This window comes from Telopea speciosissima, chromosome 2 (assembly GCF_018873765.1).
Source record: "Telopea speciosissima isolate NSW1024214 ecotype Mountain lineage chromosome 2, Tspe_v1, whole genome shotgun sequence".
NCBI lineage: Eukaryota > Viridiplantae > Streptophyta > Magnoliopsida > Proteales > Proteaceae > Telopea > Telopea speciosissima.
Window position 1 is genome coordinate 42,337,630 of NC_057917.1, and position 24,878 is coordinate 42,362,507.

The 24,878-nt window shown below is 46.6% G+C and overlaps 1 protein-coding gene across 3 annotated transcripts in view; it reads right to left on the bottom strand.

The window, feature by feature from the left end:
* The window catches only part of LOC122651958 (kelch repeat-containing protein kel-10), a 65,634-nt gene that overhangs the window by 7,510 nt on the left and 33,246 nt on the right, over positions 1-24,878 (bottom strand). Inside the window, exon 8 of one of the 3 annotated variants that reach the window (XM_043845551.1) lies at positions 15,648-15,730. The exons of the other annotated variants lie outside the window; for them this stretch is intronic. Within the exon in view, the coding sequence (XP_043701486.1) occupies positions 15,648-15,730 (83 nt within the window). The remainder of the gene's footprint in view (positions 1-15,647; positions 15,731-24,878) is intronic. 3 annotated transcript variants of the gene reach the window in all.

The following is a 24,878-nucleotide window of genomic DNA, read 5'->3' on the forward strand; positions in this document are numbered from 1 at the left end:
AATGTCTACTAAAGAGTCTCCCAAAAGTAGACAGGGCTAAGCATTCACTGGAATAATAAAGCATACAACAGGTTCTAGGATGAAAAGATAATTAAAACTTTGAAACTGCAGAAGGATAATAATCCAATAATAAAATTTTAGTAATTGCACACCACAAATGATCAAATACGTCAAGGGACAATTTTCCAAGATAGCAGTCTCCGGCCAAAATTTCAGAAAACTACAAAGATGTGGCTACCTACAAAACATTTAGTGGGTAAACAATTAGTTGTTTACACCGGAGAGGCCTGTTCTATAATTCATAAAGCATACTAGCTACACATCCTTGAAGATAAATGTTGTTTAGACAGGCTATACAGCATGCATTTCAACCAGTATTTATGATGCAGTTAGATCACCTAATAAGGCTTATTTTAATGGAAATAGGCCTTGCCCACCTTGGGTTGGGTTATATATGTGTTGTGTTGGGCCTTTTGATCCATGGGATTTTCAATGTAATAAAAGGGCATACCCAGTACACGAGGCTCCCACCACTACGGGGTCTGGGGAGGGTCATAATGTACTCAGCCTTACCCCTGGCTTTCGCAGAGAGGCTGTTTCCAGACTCGAACCCGTGACTCTTAGTCACAATGGGTTTTCAAAGTAATAGGCCATTTTAATAGGCCTAAACTATGGGTATTGTTGCGTCAAGAAATCTTTCAGCAGTCCCTCAAGTGTCGTCACCTACAAAAGGACCAAGGGTGACAAAGGAGAACCGGTGTGGTTTCAGCCTAGGACTCTCCGATGCCTAAGTTAGATCTCTCTAAGCAAACAGATGAATAGTAGAATTCAAGATGGGTTGAGGGGGTAGATTACCTTCCCTTTTATAGTAGAGCATGGCGGTGTGGAGAGTCCCAGTTGATGTAGAGTGTCCTTCGTAGGTGATAGAGTCCCTGAGTAGCAGGGCTCATCCTTGACTGGTTGTCTTCCCGTGAAACGTGGTGTCACAATAGACTTGGTAATCGTCTCCCTGAGAGACGTAGTGTCCTGGTGGACTTGGTATTCTTGATGGATAGACCTATCTACGTGGTAGATGAGGTTCCTGGTACATGAGTCCGTTCTGGCTACGTGACTGATAGGCGGTGGCCTAGAGTCCTTTGTGATGTAGTCTGTCTTGTTGATGGTGGTGATCGCCGTGGTCGAGGGAGACTGCGCCCAAAGGAGTTGTCGCCCAAGGGGGTTGGCGCCCCGCGGGAGGTCCACGCCCCAAGGGGGTTGGCGCCCAAGGGTGGCCGTGCCCGATGGGGTTGGTGCCCAAGGGTGGCGCACCGAAGGGGGTTCGCGCCCGTGGGAGTTGGTGGTCAGCGCCTGCGGTTGGTCCTTCACTGGCTCTGTCTTGGCCCCCTTCCTTGGGCCGGGACACGTGGCGACCTCTGAATGGTTGGTGTGAATTTGGGTTCATCATTTGCCCCCCACTCTCTTGGAACGGAGTGCTCAAGAGAGTATCTTCTGAATTTCTGTGCCAATTAGGGGGTTCTCACCAATGATCTTTCCTTGGAGGGTATGTCTGCAAATTATTTGGTGAGCACAACCTCTCCCCTTCCATCTTTTTTGTCTCTTTCCCTTCTTTTTGTAGATATATGCTCTTGTCTCATTCTTCCCTTTCACTTTTTGCTTTTCATCCTTCTTCCTCTCTCTCTTACTTTTCCACTTCTTTGTTTTTTGCCTCTTCCACTTTTGCTTGGTCTTTGAGCTTGGTCACTATTCATTGTGCCCCCTATGTGTTTGTTCTTGGGTTACAATGGAGAGTGGTGTGCTCTACTTGCTTGTTTGATTTCTCTTGGCTATTAGCCTTGCCTTCGGACTTGGCTTGCTTTGCGGCATGCATGGCTTAGTGCTTGGCCTTTGCCTTGTGCTCACATTTTGGTGCCTGTGTTTAGCCCGCCCCGGTCCACGCTCGGCTGTCGTTCAATATCGACGCGTCCGGCCCACGCCTAGTTCGATCGACGCTTGCCCAGATCCACGCCTGTAGCTTGATCAACATCCATTCGCGGTTCGCGCCCGTCTTGGGTCTGCGCCTGCTACTTCAATCAGTGCCCCTCCGGCGATCCGCGCCCGACTGGGATCCGCGCCCCTGCTTCAATCGGCACCCCTCCGGCGATCCGCTCCCGACTCGGGGTCCACGCCTGATTCAATCGACGCCTACTCGCGGTCCACGCCTGCTTCGATCGGCGCCCCCTCGCGTCCGCGCCCATCTAGGGGTCTACGCCCCTGCCCTCTTCGATCGATGCCCGCCCGTACCTGTACCGTCAGCGCCCATACATAGTGCTCGATCCACGCCTGTACCAGTCCATGGTCTGTGCATGTTTACTGTGCTCGAGCCGCGCCCGTACTCGATCGGCGCCCCTGACCACGCCTTGGGCGGTGTCTGGTATTTGTTGTCTTCATTTTCTCTTCCCTTCCCCTTTTCTTTTTTTTTTTTTTCTGATTGGTTTTGCATTAGTGGTTGCAGGTTGGCATCCCTCTCCTCGCGTTGGTTGCTTGGCTTTGGGAGACCGTCGTTCTTAGTAAGTAGTTAGCCTGCTTCATTGTCTTTCCATGTCATCGTCTAACGACTCTGATCCGACTATGGTCGTGGTTGGGTCTTCTGAGGAGTCTTCTTCGAGGTCGTCTTCCCCTGCGGACACCTCTTCCTCGTTGCCTTCCCCTGTTGCTAGTGATGGGGAGGAGGTTTCTGGAGATCCCACCCCTAGTAGGGGTCGTAGGGTCTCCAGGGCTTCTACCTCTGTCGATGATCCTAGGAGTAAGTTGGCTCACATCCTTAGCATCCTGACTTCCTCGGACTTGGCATCTCTTCACTGGGAGTTCCATATACCCTTTGAGGTCGTGCTTTGCGTCCCCGGTCCCCAGGATCGTGCTTTTTCACATCAAGCGGATGAGGTCTACCTCTACCGTATTTTCTTCACCCATGGTCTTCGCTTCCCTGTGTCTTGTTTCGTGGAGCTGGAGTTGAAGCATTGGCGTCTTACCCCTGGGCAGGTGTTGCCCAACTCTTGGCGTGTCATCCTGGGTTTCTACGTGTTCTTCTCCCGGATGGGGCGTACTGCTACCGTTCCCCTGTTCTCGTACTTCTATGTTTTGAAGAAGGGGGAAGGTGGGTGCTACCACTTCGCCCGTCGTCTCCCTAGGGGGTCTCTTACCACACTCGATCCTCTTGTGGGGATCACTAGCTCGGTGAAGTACTGGAGGGACCGCTTCTTTTTTGCCACGGTCCCTCGATGTACGCTGCGGTCTACTTGGGAGGCCATTGATATCAAGGGGTGAATCGCTCTCTTGAGTTGAGCGACTTTGAGCGCGACTCCCTCCAGCGATGTCAGGGATGCGATTCGTTCGACGTCCGCCAATTGGATTCCGAGGCCTTCCTATGTCTTTGGAAGTTGTGTCCTGGTAAGATCTTTGGTTTCTTTGATGGTTACATCTGTATTTTTCTTCTATGTACCCACTGTCTGACTTGTCTTGTGCTCTTGGTTGGATGTCGTTGTGTAGTGGACATACGATCGGATCTCAGTGTCTTCCGCTCTAACCTGCGAAAGAGGGGTACTCAGTCGGCTCCCCCTGGGGATGGTTCTTCCAGTGTGGTTCCCCCAGTTCCTACTTCTCCTCCCGTGGTCGTCGGGACCAAGAGGAAGGGGGGTCCTGATCCCCCTAATTCAGTGAGGACGGGGTAGAGTGTTATCCTTCCGCGGTCATCTCCTACCGCTGCTTCTCCTGGATCTTCTGCTCCACCCCCCCTCCAGAGGCAAAGGGGTGGTCTCTTCTTCTGGTGGCGTAACTGCTGATCCGCCAACCTCCTCCCCTTTGGTGTTACCTTAGGATCTTCAGGAGGGAGCGACGCTAACCAACCGTGGTATGTGCCGGGAGTGGTTGGATATGGGAAGGCTTCCCGGCGAGCGTTCAGTCATATAGGGGTTTAACGCATTCTTGACACAGACCCTCTACCAGGACATGGCTTCTGTGAGTCATGCTTCTCGATCCTTTGCTTTTTGTGTTGTTGCTTTTCTTGTACTAGGGATGTTTCTTAGCGGCTGTGTTGGTTGCAGGTCCAGCATCGTGTCACAGAGGCGGTGCTCTGCCTAGAGGGTCATGCTTTTCGGGAGATCCAGCTGAACCGCAAGCTGCAGGGCCTAGAGAAGGAGCTTCAGGGGCACAAGGCCGCACGGGAGGAGGCTGTTGCTCGTGAGAGGCGTATGGCTGAGGAGCTCAGGGTTACGACTGCAGCGGAGGCTCAGAGCTCATCTAGAGTTCGTCCCTTGGAGGAGGAGCTTCGTGCCTTGAGGCAGAGTCACGAGGTTGAGGTGTCTGAGGCCGGGGAGCGAGCAGTCTCCTGAGATCACTGCGTACTTTTATAAGTACAACCAGGAGATATATGATGCCGGCATCCGAGACTTGGAGGTCCGTGTTATGGAGAAGACCCCTGATTATGATTTCTCGAGGTTCCAGGAGGGTACTACGCTGTTACTTGCGACTGCTGTTGTGGTTTGCGTTTCTCCTGAGGACGGTGTTGTGGCGACGAAGGAGGGTGTGGGCTTGCCAGAGGAGAGTGTTGCTCGTCCAGCCGAGGCCGATATGATGTCCCCTGCTGGGTCGGATGTCGCTCCTCCGTCAGATGCTCCATGAGTTTGTAGATGTTGATGTTGAATTTTTTGAATCTTGAACTTTGGATTGTGATCTCTTTTTGGCTTGTATATACTTAACTTTTTACCTTCTGTGATGTTGATATGGCATGCATATGATCCTTGTTGTTTCGATGGTTCTCTTACTTTTGCGACCCTAGGTGGTCTATAGTCCTTGGTGGTGTTACGTTTTGGCAATCTGTGGACCTTGGTGGCCAACGGGCCTTGGTGGTCTACGGACCTTAATGGCCAGTGGGCCTTGGTGGTCAACGGTCCTTGGTGGCCAACGGGCCTTGGTGGTCAACGGACCTTGGTGGCCAACGGGCCTTGGTGGCATTGCACCTTGGTGGTCAATGGACCTTAGTGGCATTACGCCTTGGTGGTCAACGGACCTTGGTGGCATTAAGCCTTGGTGGTCAACGGACCTTAGTGGCCAACGGGCCTTAGTGGCATTACGCCTTGGTGATCAACGGACCTTGGTGGCCAACGGGCCTTAGTGGTCAACGGACCTTGGTGGCCAACGGGCCTTGGTGTGGTAGCAGTGATTCGATTGAGTAGTAGAAGACGAGTATTCCCGAAACCAACTCTTTACTTCAATAAAAATTTTCAAATTATCCTTGAAACTGTAATGCCATCCACTGCTACTGCTACTACTACTGTTACCACTACTACTACTGCTATTGCTGGCGATGTTGCTGCTGTTACTTCTACTGATAGTATCTCTTCAGGTGTTCTGAGTTTCAAACTATCCTTGAAGCGTAATGCCATCTATCAAGCACTACTACTCACTATTACCACTACCACTCTTGCGCTATTAGCGTCTTGGGCGATTTGTTGTTACTTCTCTTGATAGAATCTCTTGGTGTTCGAGTTCCAGTACGGTCTACCTTCTTGCCCCGGAGTTTTCCGGTGGTATGTCCCTGGACGTATCTGCTTGGAAACTATGTAAGGCTCTTCCCAGCTTGCCAATAGCTTCCCTTCCTTCCTTGGCTGTGATGCACTGGCCCTCCTTAGGACTAGGTCTCCCTGGTGGAATAAGCGTTCTCGCAATTTGGTGTTGTAGTACTTGGCTGTTCGCTGTTGGTAGGCCACGTTCTTCAGTAGTGCCTTCTCACGTACCTCATCCAGGAAGTCTAGGTTTGCTCGCAGTCCATCTGTGTAGGTTCTTTCATTGAAGTGCAGTACTCTATGGGACATGGCGAGGACCTCTACTGGTGCCAATGCTTCTGTGCCATATGCTAGGCGGAATGGGCTTTCTCCCGTGGGTGTCCTTACTGTGGTACGGTATGCCCACAGAACGCTCAGTAGTTCCTTGACCCATTTCCCTTTGGCTCCTTCTAGCCTTTTCTTTATTCCATCTAGCAACGTTCTGTTCGTCACCTCTACCTGACCATTGGCCTATGGATAGGCTACTAATACAGACCGGTAGTCAATATTGTAACTCTGACAGAAGGCTCTGCACTTGGGGTTGTTGAACTGCTTCCCATTGTCGGAGACTATGATTTTTGGCACACCGAACCTGTAGATGATGTCATCACGGACGAACTTCTCCATTTCATTCTCTGTGATCTTGGCCAATGGTTTAGCTTCTACCCACTTGGTGAAGTAGTTTATGGCGACCACCAAGTACTTGCGGTTACCTGATGCTGCTGTGAAGTCGCCTAAGATGTCCACCCCCCACATGGCAAAGCGAATGGGGTTGAGGATCGATGTCAGTTTGGTGGCGGGTAGATGGGGTACTGGTGCGAACAATTGACATTGCTCGCAAGCCTTAACGTACTGTATTGCTTCCTCTTGCATTCTTGGCAAGTAGAGTCCCTGTCGGAGGATTTTATAGGCTAGAGCTCTTCCTCCCATGTGGCTTCCGCAGATCCCTTCGTGTACCTCTGCCAGGGTATACTAGGCTCTCTTGGGTCCTAGGCACCAAAGCAATGGTGCTGTGGCCCCCCTCTTGTACAGTACTCCATCTAGGACGGTGTACTTTGCAGCTCTCATCCTTATCTTCCTTACTTCGACCTTGTCTTCTAGTAAGACGTCATTCTGTAAGTAGTTGAGTATAGGGGTCTATTCAGCTAGGCCCTCCCTCAATATCATTGACTTGCTTCTCCTGGTATGTTGGTTCATACAATATTTCCACGTACACTGCATTGGCCAGGTTTTTGAGTTTATCATTGGCTAGCCTAGACAGTGCGTCGGCAGTGGCATTCTCGATCCTGGGAACCCGAACCATCTCGAACTTCGCGAGCTCTCCAATCAACTCTCGAGCACGTGGTAGGTATGACGCTATTCGATCAACCTTCGCTTCATACTCTCCGTTCACCTGGTTCACTACAAGCTGGGAGTCACTCCGAATGGATAGGTATGTGACTTGAATGGCCTTGGCCACTCGGAGTCCAGCGAGTAATGCCTCGTACTCTGCTTCATTATTGGATGCTGGGAAGGTGAACCGGAGAGCATACTGGATTCGAAATCCTTCGGAACTGGTGAGTATGAAACCAGCTCCGCTTCCTGTGGCGTTACTCGAACCATCCACGAACATCTCCCACGATCGTCGATCATGTTCCTCTGGTTCCTCTGCTTCTAACTCGGTCTTAGGTAGGGTGCATTCGGCGACGAAGTTCACCAGGGCTTGGCCTTTAATGGCCATCCTAGGTTGGAACCTGATGTCGTGTTCACTCAGTTCGCCGACCGCCCAGGCAATCAATCGTCCAGGAGACGCCCCGGCTTGTGCAAGACCTTCTTCAATGGTAGGTTGGTGAGGACTGTGATGGTATGGGCTTGGAAGTAAGGTCTCGAGCTTCCTAGTCGCGATTACGCCGGAAGAAAAAAAAAAAAAAAAAAAAAGACAGGAAAAGAAGAAGAGAAAGAAAAAGGGGAGAGGAGGGGGGGGGGGGGAGAAAAAGAGAGAGAGAGAGGGAAGGGGAGACGGGGGGGGGGGGAGGGGGGGGGGAGAGGGGAGGAGGGGGGGGGGGGGGGGGGGGGGGGGGGGGGGGGAGGGGGCCCCCCGCCCCCCCCCCGCCCCCCCCCGGCGACGCAAAGCAAGCAGCGTACAGATGCTACCTTCCCAATCCTTATGTACCTAGTCTCTGCATCAATTAAGACATGGCTAACATAATAAATGGGTCTCTGTATCTTACCCTCTTCTTTTAGTAGCACGGCGCTCCCCGCGACGAGGGTCGCTGCCAAGTAGATCTGCAGCTCTTCGTTGGGTTCTGGATGCCCAAGCAATGGTGGATTCTCGACGTATACCTTCAACTCTTCAAACGCCTTTTGGCACTCCTCTGTCCATGCAAAATCTTTAGGACTTCAGAGGTTCTTCAACGTCTTGAAGAATGGTAGGCACTTGTCTCCCAAGCGTGACACGAACCTCGAAAGGGCGGCAATTCTTCCATTTAGCCTCTGCACTTCTCTGACCGTCCGAGGTGGTACCATCTCTTAGATGGCCTTGATCTTGGATGGGTTGGCTTCTATTCCCCGTACTGAGATCATGAACCCTAGGAATTTCCCTGACGTCACCCGGAAGGCACACTTCGCAGGGTTTAGCTTCATCTGGTTCCTTCTCAGCACGGCAAACACTTCTTCTAAGTCGGTCAGGTGTTGATGGGCTTGGACGCTCTTCACGAGCATATCATCCACGTACACTTCCATGTTGCGCCCAATCTGTCCTTCGAACATCTTGTTGACATCCTCTGGTAGGTCTGCATTCTTCAATCCAAACGACATGACGCGGTAATAGTAGTTTTCCTTGTCTGTTCGGAAATCGGTGTAAGACTCATCATCCTCATGCATGAGGATCTGGTTGTAACCAGAGTAAGCGTCCATGAAACTCAACATCTCATGTCCGGCGGTGGCGTCGATCAGCAGATCAATCCTGGGTAGTGGGTACTCGTCTTTTGGGCATGCCTTGTTCAAGTCGGTGTAGTCGACGCACATTCTCCACTTCCCATTAGGCTTGGGTACCATGACCACGTTCGCAAGCCAGGTAGGGAACTTCTCCTCCTTGATGAACCCTGCTCGGCTCAACTTTTTGACCTCTTCTTTGATAACTGCCTGTCGGTCGAGGGCAAAATTCCACCTCTTTTACTGGACGGGCTTCCTGGTAGGGTCTACATGCAATCTGTGCTCTGCTATGGATCTGAGTATGCCTGGCATATCTGCAGTTGACCATGCGAAGACATCCATGTTAGTCTGGAGGAGGTACCCCAGTTCTTCTTTCTGTTCATCGCTCAATAATGAGCCAACCTGTACGACCTTGGAAGGGTCATCCTTGCTGAGTGGCCAGGGGACGAGGTCCTCTACCAGCCTTCCTCTCCTTTCTGTTAGTTCATCTCTTTGATCGCTGACCAGGTTCTCCATGCACAGTGTCATCCCTCGTGTGTTGCCATTGTTCTTTTTCACAAAGGTGGCATAGCATTCTCTGGCCTTCTTCTGATCGCCTTGGACTTCACCCACTCCGTTGTCAGTAGGGAACTTCATCTTTAGGTGGAGTGGAGACACGACACCTCTAAGGGTTATCAGAGATGGTCGTCCTAAGAGGCCATTGAACGAGACCATGGACCTGACGACCATAAAGTTTACCATGATGGTCACCTATTGAGGGTGCTCACCAAAGGTGACAGGTAACTCTATGGTGCCTCTAATGGAGGCTGTGGCACCCGAGAATCTATGGAGGTAGGTTGGCTCTGGCTTGAGTTGATCGTTTCCGAATCCAAACTTGCGGTAGGCTTCCAGTGAGAGCACATCCACGGATGCCCTATATCTATCAGCACCCTATGTACTGGTCGGTTGGCTATCTCCACTTGTACAATCAGGGCATCCTCATGTGGAAAGCTCACACCTTCCAAGTCCTCATCCGAGAAGGAGATCACCGTCTCGGTCTTTGCCATCTTGCCTGGCTTCTCTACTACTCCCACGAACCTAGCATGGGCTTTGGCCTTCCTGGTTAACTCTTGCCCCGATCCTCCAAGTATGGTGAGGATGGGGGCTCCCTTGGTGCTGCTGGGTTCCGGCACATCTCTTCTTTCGTCAGTGCGGTCTCTCTCTCTATCTCGGTCCACCCTCCTTTCTTCTCTTCTTGGTTCTTCTCTTTCTCGATCACGACCTCTGTCTCCTTGGCCCGAACGGCCATCACGTCTCCCCTTCACGTACTTGTTCAAGCTTCCCGCCCTTACAAGGTTTTCTATCTCTCTCTTCAGTTGATAGCATTCTTCTGTATCATGCCCGTTCTCTTTGTGGAAGAGAGTACTTGTTGGGATTACGCTTTTCAGGTCCTGCCAGCATGGGTCGTGGCCATCGGATTAGGTCATGAAGCTGGATCTGCATAAGGATTTGGGACCTGGTGGTGTTCAGCGGTGTGAACTCTGGACTGCTTGCTCTCACTCCTCTCTGGGCGACGGTCACTTCTTCCTAATGGGCGATCGCCCTTCTCTTGTCGACGTTCAGTCCTCGATCTCTTACTCTCTTTACGGTCATCTAGTGCTGCCCTCTTGTTATCTTGTGATTTGGCCTTGATCACCTTCTTCCTAGCCTGCAGTACCTCAGCCATGTTGGCGAACTCGTTACATCGTTCCAGGAGCTCTTTCATGGTCCTGGTCTCATGACGTGCTAGGTCCTTGATTAGCTCCAGGTCTCTGATGCCCCCAGCCAAGGTTGCATGCTGGGTCTGGTCGTCTAAGTCTCGAACTTCTAAAGACTCCTTGGTGAACCTGCTGACATACTCCCTGAGGGACTCCCCAGGGTTCTGTATCACGTTCAGTAGATTGACCGTGGTCTTCTTCTGCTTGACGCTGCTCTGGAAGCGGGTAACAAATTGTTCGCATAGCTCTGCAAACAACCCAATCGAACGTGGTCGTAGTCTGGAATACCATGAGGTCGCTGCACCCTTGAGGGATGCAGGGAATGCCCAAAAGGATACCACGTCCGATCCACCATATAGTGTCATCATACCATTGAAATAGTTGATGTGGTCATTAGGGTCGGTGGTACCACTGTAGAGTTCAAAGGTGGGTAACCTGAACCTGGATGGAAGTGAGGCGGACATGATCTCTTCTGAGAATGGGTGTTGTCCAGGGATCGAGTGTGTCTCACCCTTGGTCTGCTTCTTCAACCCTTCCAGTTTCTCGTCCAACTCTCGGAGTCCCTTGTCTAGCTCTTCATCCCGTGTTGGTCCCTCACGCCTGGCAAGACGTTCACTGCAACCTCGTTCACGTACTCTCCTCTAAGTCCCCTCCCGCCTTGAGTATTGGCAGGATGGTGACTGGTCATATCGCGATGAACCCTGGCGTGATCGTGAGGGGCTTTCTTCTCGGTAAGTCCGGCTTTGCTCTGGTACATAACTTCCTCCTAGTCGACCTTGGAACACTGACCTCCAAATGGACCCTTCAGGGTTAGGTACCACGGATCGGTGTGATGGTATTCTCCCCTGGTCTGACCGTGCTGGAAGGTCCACCGTTCTTCCCCTAGGTGGGGAAGGCTCTCCCCGCCGCCTGGTATGCCTCTCTGATCTGTCACCCCTGGGAGGTGACCTCCTGAGGCTCGGCTCCTGTCGAGGATTCGCCCTGCGACGGTGTGATGTTGCACGCTGCCTCAGGTAGTCGCAGAAGAGTTGTTGGTCGTCGAGGATCTGTCGCTGTAGGTCATTGATCTGACCCATAGTTGCCTACCTCCACCACCACTTCGTTGTTGGGTTCGACTACCACAACTTGATCGTCGTTTGGGATCTCCCTCTCCAGAGAGACATAGACATGGTCATGGTCATTGGCTCTGCGACGAGAGCTCTCTAGAGGAGGTGATCCGTTCCTTAGGGCATTGTTGGTGGAGGGAGCAGTCTTCTTACCCCGCGGTGCCATGATTGAACAGTTATGGAAACAAGCTAGTAGATAGTATGGCTAGCGTCATTCCCACAGACGGCGCCAATCTGTTGCGTCAAGAAATTGTTCAGCGGTCCCTCGAGTGCCGTCACGTGCAAAAGGACCAAGGGTGACAAAGGAGAACCGGTGTGGTTCAGACCTAGGACTCTCCGATGCCTAAGTTAGATCTCTCTGAGCAAACAGATGAATAGTAGAATTCAAGATAGGTTGAGGGGGTAGATTACCTTCCCTTTTATAGTAGAGCATGGCGGTGTGGAGAGTCCCAGTTGATGTAGAGTGTCCTTCGTAGGTGATAGAGTCCCTGAGTAGCAAGGCTCATCCTTGACTGGTTGTCTTCCCGTGAAACGTGGTGTCACGATAGACTTGGTAATCGTCTCCCTGAGAGACGTAGTGTCATGGTGGACTTGGTATTCTTGATGGATAGACCTATCTACGTGGTAGATGAGGTTCCTGGTACATGAGTCCTTTCTGCCTACGTGACTGATAGGCAGTGGCCTAGAGTCCTTTGTGATGTAGTCTGTCTTGTTGATGGTGGTGATCGCCGTGGTCGAGGGAGACCGCGCCTAAAGGAGTTGTCGCCTAAGGGGGTTGGCAGCCCGAGGGAGGTCCACGCCCCAAGGGGGTTGGCGCCCAAAGGGAGGTCCACGCCCCAAGGGGGTTGGCGCCCAAAGGGAGGTCCACCCCCCAAGGGGGTTGGCGCCCAAGGGTGGCACACCCAAGGGGGTTCGCGCCCATGGGAGTTGGTGGTCGGCGCCTGCAGTTGGTCCTTCACTGGCTCTGTTTTGGCCCCCTTCCTTGGGCCGGGACACGTGGCGACCTCTGAATGGTTGGTGTGAATTTGGGTTCATCAGGTATTAAGGCTGCATAGATTTGCTTTTATTAAGACTCAGTTTGTTTATTTTTTAGTTGTTTTGGTTTAGTTCAATTGAACCGATTCTAAGTGGTTCAATTTAAATTGCAAGTAATTGTTATTAAGTGTTTTAGTTGAGCTGTATTAGGATTTTATAAGTCCAGTCCTGTTTTGAGTCTGTTTCCTTTATTATTTCACTTTTCTAGTCAATTTAGGTACCCCTATTAGTTAAGGATTGGGTTAGGCCTTCCTTTTCAGTGTTTGAGTCTATTTTTTAGTCTTTTAAATAAGTTTGTAAGGGGGGCAAGCTTTGTACACCAATTTTGGTTAATAAAATCAGCAACTTTGCATGCTTCTTCTCCATTGAAGATCCCTTGTGTTTGATCAAGGAACCCCTTGTGTGCGATCAAGGTAGGTTGGTGTTTGATCCAATCGAACCACCTTGCGGTGTGAAACCCGGGCATTTATTTTCTGTTCTTATTATTCCATCATCTTCTTCATCCATTAACAAGTAAGTATTCTTCTATTTTCCTGCAACTAGAATATTTGCTTCTAGAAGATCATATACAACTATACAAGGCTTTTTTTGCATGAATTCTGATTAGAAGAATCCAGCCATTAAAACATTTTCATCTTTTGATCCATTGTTCATCAACCCTAATTAGAAACTCGATTCCAGTTTGGTGCAATTCTGACCTTCTGATCTGGAATTATTTAAGGTTTCCTATTCTGCCCTTTTGTTCTTAAAATTGATATTCTGTGCAACAGAAACCATCTCGAATCCTCATTTTCTTGACCTGATCTTGCTGAGATTTATGTCCTGAATTCAGAATTGATTGCTTGATATATTTCTATTCTCTGAGTTCAATTCTGATCTGTGAAATTACTGAAATACCCTTGTCCTAGTGCTAGTAGGACTGACTCATATTTTCAGATCCAGCCCTTGGATTGAGTTGGGATTTTCAGCAAGTATTCTGTCCTATTTTACTGAACTCGATTTAATTATTAGCCCCATTTATCCATCTGATTTTATTCAGTGTTTTCTCCCTAACCTGAATTTATTCTCTGAGAAAAGATATTGTATTTTGGTACTGTTTTGATTGTCGATTACAATATTACATTAATTTACTAACTAAGCAAGCAGGCCACAACATACACCAAAAAAAATTAATTAAAACCCAACAAAATTCATGTAGCTGACCCAAATAGTTCACATAGGCTTAGTTGAGTTGAGTTGAGTTGAGTGGCAGGATTATCATGCCCAGACACTAAAATAAGAGACCACTAGCAGAAAGGCACAACTACACGTATGGATGAATTTTGATAGTAGCAAGGTCTACAATGTGAAAGTGTTTTCCAGGTAACCTAAAGAAGTTTAACGACTTTAATCATTAATTACATCAGAGATGACAAAACTTTGCACCGTTCTTTAGGATGTTTAAAAATCAGTCAACTCAAGTCTTAGCTGGTAGGTATACATACCTCCTTGCACAGCATATAAGTTTGTTAACCAAATAAGTAACACATAAATGCCGCAATTTTCATTTGTTTGTTCTAAATTATGTGCTTTTACATCAGAAGTACATAAAAGCAACCAATCATATGGCAGTGGTGTGGTTAAGCACAGGCTTAGCAATATATTTTTTTTCTCAGTTCCATGAGGAAACTGTTTAGAGAAGATCAGAGACCAGCTAATTAGTGAGCAGAAACAGGATCTATACAACATACAGTTGTGCCTATCAGGGTTCAAAGTTTGCAATTGTGGCCATGTTCGACCAATGTTAGAATATGACCATTCTTCCAAAAGCACATCATAGAGCATGCTTTGGTCGCAAGAGATTGCAAAGTTGACAGGGTTCTATGCTCCCATAATCACAGTACAGATAAGGAAATCATGGAGCCAAAACTCTAATAAAAAGGGTTTGTGACTCAATTAGCAATTGCATATTTTAAGATGCATGGTTCTTTGCCTCCTCAAGCAAGATCTCATGCTTAAAATAGTATTTTAAGATAATGTTTGGATACAGTATGGTTTATTTTATGTTTGTAGACTGTTCTGCATCATCTTCATCTTTCCACAGTTGTAGATCATTTTGTGAAAGAGTATTTTTGGGCTTAGCTAACAGAGAACCCACTTCTTCCCTTGTCAGTGACAACAAAACATTAAGGATTCACCTCTCACCCAAAGTATTCAGTCATGAATATAAATTGGATCTATGGAATTGGAAGCAACCGTGGTTATCTCCACTAAGCTTTTCAGAACTTAAACTAAAAACAGAAAAAGACAAGATGATCCAAAAAAAAAAAAATGACTGGAAAAAAAATTAAAAGAGAGAAATTGCCTACCATTTGAATTTTATGCACATAGAAATACTAAACTACAATTTGTTGAATTGAACAATACTGCAAAATTTCAAGTACTAAATAAGTGATCTCAAGTGATGCAATGCTGATTTACATCTATGACTCAGTCCAGGTCCAAATCAATCAGCCAGTTAAGATTAGTAGCAGAAAAGCAATTGAATCTGATTCAATAGAAGCACCAATTGAAAAGAACAAAAAGGGAGTGGATGACAATCCACATCAAACTTTAAATCATTTATAGCCTGTGTTTGGTTCTCCAGAGAATGTGGGAGACTGAAAACTTCACCTTATACCATTTTCCCTCACTGTTTTTGTGGTCCAGTTGTTTGAGAAAGTGATAGTCTCAGGAATAGTGCTTTTCCCACACTTTCTCATTCTCCCGAAAGAGAGGTTGAAGATTCTAATCAAAATGGTCAGATTTTGGTGAGAGTGTGAAACCTTTTAAAAAGGGGTTCCTGATAAGTTCTGGAGAAATCAAGTAAGAATTAAAAAACAATAACAACCGCAGGACAGAATCACAGTATCTTAGGCTTAGGAAACAAATGGCAAGAATAGAGAAGAGGCAATAACTCAATAACCTGCCAGCCAATGGGGCTTAAAAGCTAGTCGTATGCTGATCTATTCCTTATGTAGTAGTGTCTAAAATATCAAGCAAATCCAATGGTTAGACAGGGACTAACAAGGGTGGACAAAAAATAGAAACTATGATAATGACCAAAATAGTAAGTAAGAGTAGTTTGAATAACTTCAAATCAGCAACCTCAATGAACTCCAAACTCAGGTCGATGGAAGGTATGGTAGGAAGAAATATACTCATCAAATTTGAACCTAAACAAAGGGTTGAAGGTACTGATACAGCAGCACCTATTGGAAAACAAAACAAAAGGATAATCAGAACTGTAGCTGCTGTAACTGAGTAGATCCGACAGCAAAGGTTGAACCAATATAGAAGACTTCCTTAGCAGTAGTATGGAGGGCTGATGTGCATCTTCAGTCTTCAAACAGCAGTCCTAATGGCAGTAAAAATCTCCCAGGACAGCAAGGGATATGAACAGGGAAAATAAAGTAATAAAGGAAGAAGAAGAAGAAGAAAGAAGGAAGGAATTGTACGGGTTATGAATTTCACACCACCAAAGCCTATGGGAGTTTCACCACTACCCAACCTAGAATTCACTATTTAGGATTGCTGCTGGTTCACCACAGGAGAACACAAGAAAATCTATCAGCCAAAATCGTGGGGATGGTCTCCCTACTCTTGTATTTATAAAATTGAAAGCTTGTAGTACAAAAATGGTAAGATTTAGCAACCAAGTAGCATACAACTTCACCAAATAGCAACTTCCTAAAAGATCTAGTTGCTATAACCAAAAAGGAAAGAAATAACATCAAAACAGAAACCCCTAGGTTGCTAATGACTTAGCAACTAAAGCTATTACAAGCATAGAAACTATAATAATAGTAACTACTTAATAGATATCTCCAAGCAAGGAAGCAATATGGGGCCCACAAAAGCAGTAAAGAATCTCCACCAATGTAGTAGACCGATGGCCACAGTAGGGGACATATTATGTGCTTATTATGAGCTTAAGTCATAACCAGAATATGGGCTTGCACACAACTTAAACCGATCGACAGAACAGGGGATTGGCCGGGCTTGTTATAACTTAAACCAATGGGACTAATTAGATGCCTGGTTGGGCTGGCCTTTCTTCCTCCTACACTGGTACTGTTGGAGCTTTACATCAGTCCCACTCGTTGCACTTTGTTAGCACAGCAGACACACATCAGTGCAGGAAAATGGTCATTGTCTTCCATTTCACTTCACTTCCCCATACTCTCCTACACTTCCAGCTTCACACACACTTCTCCCCACTCTCTAGACAACCAAACCTTAGCGCATTAATGTTATCCCAAGGTCATAGCAAGATTAGTATTAAAACCCTTAAAAATTATGAAAACTGTTACATAACTAATCATAAAACCTATTTTATTCTTTTGCTGGTACACAGTTCACAACTAAAGAAATATGTCTACGAAGAAAGAATTCAGTCCAGAACATTCTATCACTGCAGTACTTAGCATTAGGGATGCAGATAAGTCACCTTTTTTTTTTTTTTTAAAAAACCCGAACTTCCCTGGGACCTGGGCCAGCCCCAAAATTTTATTAAGTCAGAAAAGAATAAAGAATACAGGGGGGGACGTCCCGCCTTATCCCAACCCAAAAGCAAATCTGCTCACAAACAATCCCGAGCCTAGTCTCTGCCCTTACAGTCTAGCCTCCAAGAGGGCTATACTCGAAGGATCGGCAGGCCCTCTCTATCCTCCCTAATAATACATTGAAAACTACCCAGAGGTAAATCATTCGGCTGGAAGGTTGTGGAGCACCCAGCGCCACAAGCCCGTCTGGCCAAGCAGTCAGCAGCCCTGTTACTCTCCCTGTAAGCAAAAGTCACCGTGGCCCTCGTCACCTCAATCAAAAGGAGGATCTCATCAAACCAGTACCACCTATGCCACAGGCTACACCTCTTCAGATTTACCTGTTTCACCGTGGTGTCCGAGTCAGAATGTACAACCACATCTTTGAACCCTAGATCATGACATAAGCATAGGCCGTCCCTTAAGGCTCTTAGCTCGGCTATAGAGTTGGTGCATCTCCCATAAAAGTTTGAGAAGGCTGCCAGGACAGCTCCGTCCGTGTTCCGAATAACTCCTCTCCCCCGTCCGTCTCCAGGGTTGCCCCGACCATAGTTCAAAATCTCGCGAAATCTCGATCGAGATTTCGAGAATTTCGACCCCCTCAAAACGAAATGACCCCTCGAATCAAAAAAATACAAAATTTCAATCGAAATTCTCGAGATTTCAAGATATTTCGAGAGATTTCAACAATCTCGAGAAAATGCTTTATATAAAATACCATGTTTCGATAGAATTTCGACCGAGACTAAGAAACGGAGAGCATTTTTCCACTTTTGCTTGGTTTTTGAAGGTTTTTGCTCATTTCTTCTTCAATCTTCCACTTCCCACTTGAATCCTTACCGCATCTACGCCGGAATTACTTGGAGAACAAACTTCTTAGCACATCTGTGAAGCCTTTCCACTATTCCAGGTAAAACCATATTCTCAAAATTGATTTTTTTTAGGGAAATGCTTGATCAACATGTTTTTTTGTGATGAAATAAATATACGTTAGACACCGGAAGCCGATCTACGACTTCACGGTGTCGAAATTTTTTTTTGGTATATATATTATTGATTTATTTTTCTACTTCAAAAATTAGATTTATTTACAACAAAAATCAAAAAATAATAAGGGTTATGTATATTGTATGGTGATGAATTAAATATATGTTAGACACCATTGGCCGATCTATGGCCTCATGGTGTCAAAAATGTTTTTCTGCCAATAATTAATTATTTTAATTTTTGAAAAATTATAAAAAATATTTAAAAAATTCAAAAAAATAGCAAAAAAAAAGAAAACATATGAGGTTTTTGATTTAAAATTACTGAAAAATATAAAAGTAAATTGTACATACTTCTTATTTGCTGCCCATTTACATATCTTTTCGATTTTGTTGTGCTAGGCCAATATTTATATGAAAAATATTTTTAAAAATTGTTTTTAAATATGAGAAAAATATGAGGGTTAGGGGAAAAATACTAAATAGTTATATACTTATATACTTGTGTTAGTACTCTTAAATCTTAATTCTTAAACATTTAAACTAAAAGAATTGATGTGCTTTAGTGATTAATGAATTGTCTTTTATTCATGCAACAGTAAACTAGTCTGATTATGACGAACCGTGGAAAACGACAAAGCCAGAGGCAAGAGGGGCAGAGGCAGCCGGCCCAGACCCAGGGGGAGGGGAGCACACCCAGGCGCACTAGGGGTGACATTGCATGGTTGCATGGCACTCCAATTTATGGGGATAAAAGAAAATCCCAATGCAACTATTGTCACATGCAGTTTTTGGGAGGTGGTGCCACTAGACTCAAACAACATCTAGCTGGGAATTCTCCTGAAGTGGTCGCATGTCATATGGTCCCTGTGGAGGTATCTAGGGCTGTCATGGATTACATGAAGGGAGGGAGTAAGAGGAAGGCTCAGAGGGAGAAGGCAAAAGTAGATCTTGAGGAAGCAGTGAGGTGTACAGCGGGAGGCCAATCAAGCCATCGTGATGATGATGATGATGACAGTGATAATGTCTATGTTCCAGATGATATAGAGACTGAGCAAGAGGCTAGGGATTGGAGACGAGCATAGATGATGAGCAGAGCCAGTTATCATGAGGATCAGGAGAGAGTTGAGAGACAGAGAGTAGGTGGTAGTGGAGGAGTTAGTACCTCTAGAGCTGGTGCTAGTGGTAGTGGAGGAGCAGGTACAAGTGGAAGAGGTGGGTTGCCTAATCCCTTTAGGAGATCACAGAGTACGAGGGCAGCTTCCCCTCCGCCTCCACCACCACAAGATGACCCAACACTTCACCAAGCACCTAGTGTTTATAGAAAGAAAGGCAAGAAACAACCAAAAATCAAGGGAGCATGGAAAAATCTGAAGGGGATGGTGAAGGAATCTATAGCTAAGTGGATGTTATGCCATACCATCCCAGCAAACACAGCACAAGGCCCCTTTTATCAGACTATGATAGATTCCATTGCTGAGGCTGGCCCAGGGTATAAGGGGCCCACCCCATATGAGATTATGAATGTGTATTTGCCCCAACAGAAGAGAGAGCTTGAAGACTACATCAATGAAATGAGGGGGCTGCGGGAGAACTATGATGAAGATGATGAAGATCCTATTGTTGATTGGGTGAGGGATAGAGGTGAGCCAGTGTTAGATCAGCCTGGAGGTAGACCTGACCCCATGATAGCTGAACACATAGAAGCTGATGTGGATGACTTCATGACTGCAGAAGGTGAGGTACATGCACGGGACGCGTCACCCATACCGTTCCAGTCTACTGGTGGTGTTGATGAGGAGGATGAAGATTGGTCTGTCATCTGGTGGAGATGGTGGTGGTCCTGGTGGAGATGGTGATGATGAAGGTAATGATGGACGTGATGATGATGGTAATGGTGGTCAAGCATATGAGGGAACTCGAGTCCCGTTTGTGGTACAAGAGCAGCAAGAGGCAATCCGTGCCCCGACCGGCCCCACACCAACCACACGGCCCACATCGTCCACCTCGACCTACTCGAGAAAGCAGCGTGGCCAGTCCCGTCCTGGTGGTCGTGGTAGTGGTACTAGTAGGCAGGCTGAGCTTATGGACATTGATGCCCTATCTGGCTCTGTTGGTGGACTCAAGGTTCGAAAACTCGGGTCTCGGTGCCAACTCGGACCTTTGAAAAACCGAGTCGAGTCGAGATCTCGCCGAGTTGTTGCACTTTTTTTTTTCTCGACTCGAAGCCTCATCTCGGTGGGTTTTAGACCTAGTTTTGGTCTAAAACTTGGTATTCAGCCTATTTTAGGCCATTTAAACACAATTGCACTATCAGATTTTGCAAAAACTAAGTCCAAATAGGAGTTTCAGTTAGTAGGAAAGCAGGACAGACACTTACTTATGCTAGAAACCAGGACAGACACAGGACAAACACACTTATTTATGCTTTAAATGATATTGCATTTACTTAAGATATTATTCATAAATAAGCAAATACCCCTCTATTTGAATCCAATAAAAATAGTTAAAAAATAAAATTCCAAAAGAAAAAAAAAGTCACCCCCCAGTTCAAGAACAAAAACTAGATTTTGCGTAGGTACAATTTTCAAACTTTCTAACGCAATCGATTTTGACAAAGATTCGAATCAATTTGACGACATAACTTTCATATAAATCGATTTTACAAATCTGACTTGTGGAAAGCTTTCAAACAAAGCTTTCCAACAAGTCCAAGATTGCTAAAATCTGATTTATATTGAAAGAGTTATGTACCGGTCAAACTTAATTCGATGTGCGCGAATGTTGTCAAAATCGCTCTGAATGGAAATAATTTTTTGGACATCAAAACAAATGAATATTTTACCGCATTTTTGGTTTTTAGCAATGTTTTACCATAATAAGATTTATGGAATTTTTAGATTTGAGAAAAACCCCAGCATTAGAAAGTTGAAAATTGCACCTACCACCAAAAATCCAGTTTTTGTTCTTGAACTGGGGGGTTGACTTTTTTTCCTTTTGGAATTTTATTTTTTAACTATTTTTATTGGATTCAAATGGGGGGGGTATTTTCTTATTTATGAATAATATCACTTAAATAATATTAGGCATAAATAAGTGTCTGTCTTGGTTCCTGGCATAGATAGGTGTCTGTATACCAAGAATTTCCAGCAAGATCTCGAGATCTGGCACTAATGTAAAGGACCTAGATGGGCATTTTCCTATGTCAAACCGAGAAACTCGGAGATCTCGGAGATCCCCGAGATCTCGATATCTCGCCGAGAAAATGTACTTTTAGAATGCGTATGTAATCTCGACTCGAGATTTTGAAAAACCGAGAGTTCTCGAACCTTGGGTGGACTGAGTATTGGCGATAGAGACAGTAGATCGAGTGGGCATTTCCGTGCCCCATCTTTTCATGTAGACAGCAGTCCATCTCCAACACAATCAGAGCATGGTTCATCTCATTCACATCCATGTGGCGAAGGGCATTCTGGGCAGTACCCTTGGGGGCAGCAGCCTATATCTTCTCCATCCATTTCCAGTTTTGAGTATGACTCCCACTCACAAGGATATAGTAGATCGTCTTTTGTGGATGACTTCTTTTCCTACACTGGCTACCCAACCCACCAGCCGCAGCCGTACAACCCGTACATGCTCCCAGAGCCGTCATATGACTCATATCATAGTGGATCAGTGGGTAGTACTTCACAGTTTGGTGACCTATATCCTAGGATAGGTTACCTTCAACATGTTGATGATGCAGTTTACATGGCCACTGTGGATGACTACACTCGCTTCTTCTCCCAGACTATGACGTGGCATACATTTGTCCTACAATCGGAGAGCAATACACGTCGGCTCCAGCGGACCATGAGTGGGGTTGATCTTGGACAACGGAGTAGTTATTATTAACAAATTTGTAAACATTTGAGATGAATGATGACTAGTTGACTACTTGACTTGTAGCCTTGTAGGGGACAATTGGGGATATTGACATATTGTGATTTGGAATGTTTGATATCATCTTCTTAAATCTTAACTCTTAAGTTGTTATTTGTTAACTTGTTATTGACTTGTTGTCTTATGTACTTGATATTATGATTTATGACTTAACTTATGAGTCATTATGTTTCCAACTTAGTTCCAAGTCAATTTACTTGTTTAATGTACAATGTGTATGTGTAAATGTGTAATTAACTAAGTTATACATTAGGGTTCGACCGTACGTTGCCAATCAATGGTGCACATCCAAAACACCATTTTGGGTGACTATTTTTGCAATTTGAACATTTAAATGTGTTTATATAGCCTAAAATAGGGTTTCCATGAAGTTTCAGGCCTTAACTTGGCCTAAAACCCACCGAAATGACCTATCGAAACATACCAGAAAAAATACAATATTTCGACCGAAATATCCAAAATTTCGAATATTTCGGTCAACTCGAAATACCGAAACGAAACGAGTTCTCGAACTATGGCCCCGACAGGCCCCATCTACATTAAGTTTAACTGCAACAAAAGGGGGGCTCCAATAAACAGGGAGGGGGCGAACAAACTTGGCTGGTGGTGCCACCAGGTCAAAGCACTGCAATATCAACCCGTCCCTCACAGTCCCTCGTCTGCCAATCTTTGCAGGAAGAGGGAGCTCTCTCACCTAGCTTTTAATGCGCCCAATGATCATGACAGCAGTACGCCTAGGCTCCCCATGCTTCCTGTTGTTTCTTTCTTTCCAGAGCTCCCACACAATCAGAGCAGGCAGCAGCCCTGCAATATAATCACTGAGGCAACGATAGCTCGCCAACCCATGCCAAAGAGCTATTCGACTCCTAACATCCTGGCCGGGGTGAGGCACGATGTCAAACAAGCGAGAGAAGTGCACCCACACCTTGGTGGCAATACCACCATCAACTAAGCAAGGATCTGTCGTCTCTCTCTTAGGGCTCCCACAGCAGAAGCACCTAGAAGCCAACGAAATCCCCACCGACATTAAGGAAACCTCCATTGGTATCTTTCCATTCAACAGCTGCCAAGAGAAAAAAGCCACTTTAACCGGGAGAGATGGGCTCCATATCCACTTGGCATAGGGAACAGCTGGAGACACAGTCCTGATCTCATTCCAGACAGCCTTGGTCGAAAAACAGCCATCACTTGCCGGGGTCCACACTAGGACATCTGTCCTGTCAGAAATGTGAAAGTTACCAGAGGAAATATCATGCCTGATAGCCTCATCATCAATATGGTTCAGTAGGCCTTGCTTCCAAGAGCCGTTCTCCTCCATTGCATCCTTTAACCGCAGGTCCACATCAACCAGGAGAGCATTGTCCACCGCATCAATCAGAGGACCAGCCCCAGACCAGTTATCCAGCCAAAAGAAAACATTCCCTGTACCAACCAACCACCGAGATCTTTCCAAAAGCAGCCCCCTAAAGGCCAGGGCATTCCTCCAAGACCTAGAGCTCACACCCTGAGGCTCAACCAGAGCCACATGGAGACCTTTGAAGAACTTGGCTCTGAAGAACTCGCTCAACAGAGACGGGTCCGTCAAAACACGACACAGCCCCTTAAGCCTCAACGAGAGGCCCACATCCTCTAGCAGCCTAACACCAAGGCCCCCTTCCTCCAACGGCCTACACACCGTCTGCCACCAAACCCAATGCTTCCACTTTTCCCATTCCATGTTTCCCTAAAGAAAATCAGCAAAGATGCCATATAACCTCCATAACACAGCTTTAGGAGGATCCAACGTGGCCAATACATGGATAGGGATAGAAGAGAGAACATGCTTCAAGAGGGTGACTCGACCTCCAGAGGATAGGAGCCTTCCCTTCCACCCTGCCACCTTACTACTGATTTTATCAACCAGGCCATCAAAGAAGCTGATCTTGAGCCTACCACAATGAAGAGGGGCGCCTAAATAAGTGATTGGTAGTGCCTTCTAAGTGAAACCAGTAACCACCCCCACAATCCTAGCCTAAGCCGGCGAGGCCTTGAGCCCAACCACAAAACAGCTCTTCTGTTTGTTGACAAGCTGACCAGAGAAGCCTTCATACCTGCTGAGTAAGCCCATGATTTGCTTTAGCGAGCTCTTAAGACCCCTGAAGAAAATAATAGTGTCGTCAGCAAACAGGCAATGAGAGATCCCTGGGCACCCTCGCGGAAGCCTGAAGTAGGAGGCATGCCCTTCAACAAATAACTCCTTGATCCCCCTGCTAAGCACCTCCTCTGCCAGGATGAAGAGCGTCGGCGACAAAGGGTCCCCCTGTCTCACCCCCCTAGAAGACTTGAAAAAGCTTGACTTCCTGCCCCCCAGCACAACAGAGAACCAACAGTTCTCGACCGTCTTCCTTATCAGGTTGATCCAGTCCCTGTAGAACCCAAACTTAGAAAGCACCCTCCACAGGAACTCCCACTCCAGTCGGTCATAGGCCTTTGCCATATCCAACTTTAAGATCACATTGCCACCCCTCGCCTTCCGATTCAGCTCATGCGTGACCTCTTGCACAATGGAAATGTTGTCATGAATGCACCACCCCTGTACAAAACCACCCTGCTCCTCTGCCACCAGAGCTGGCAGCAGCCCTGCAAGTCTAGATGTCATAATCTTCGCAATGACCTTGTAGGAGAAGTTGCATAGGCTAATAGGCCTCAAGTCTGCCATCACCTCAGGGTTGTCCTTTTTCGGGATTAAGACCAAGTTGGCGGCGGTAAAGCTTCTGGGAAGAGCACCACCTGCAAAAAAGTCTTTGACCGCAGCCCACACATCATGACCCACCACATCCCAACAGGCCGTAAAGAAATGCCCCAAGAAGCCATCAGGGCCTGGCGCACTGTCACTAGATAAAGCAAAGACCACTCCCTTAACCTCCTCCAAGGAGGGGACTGCCAGCAGAGAAGCATTATCAGCTTCAATCACCACTGAAGGGATCACAGACAACAGCCCTTCATCCATCACACAACCCTGCGAGGTGAAGATGTCCGA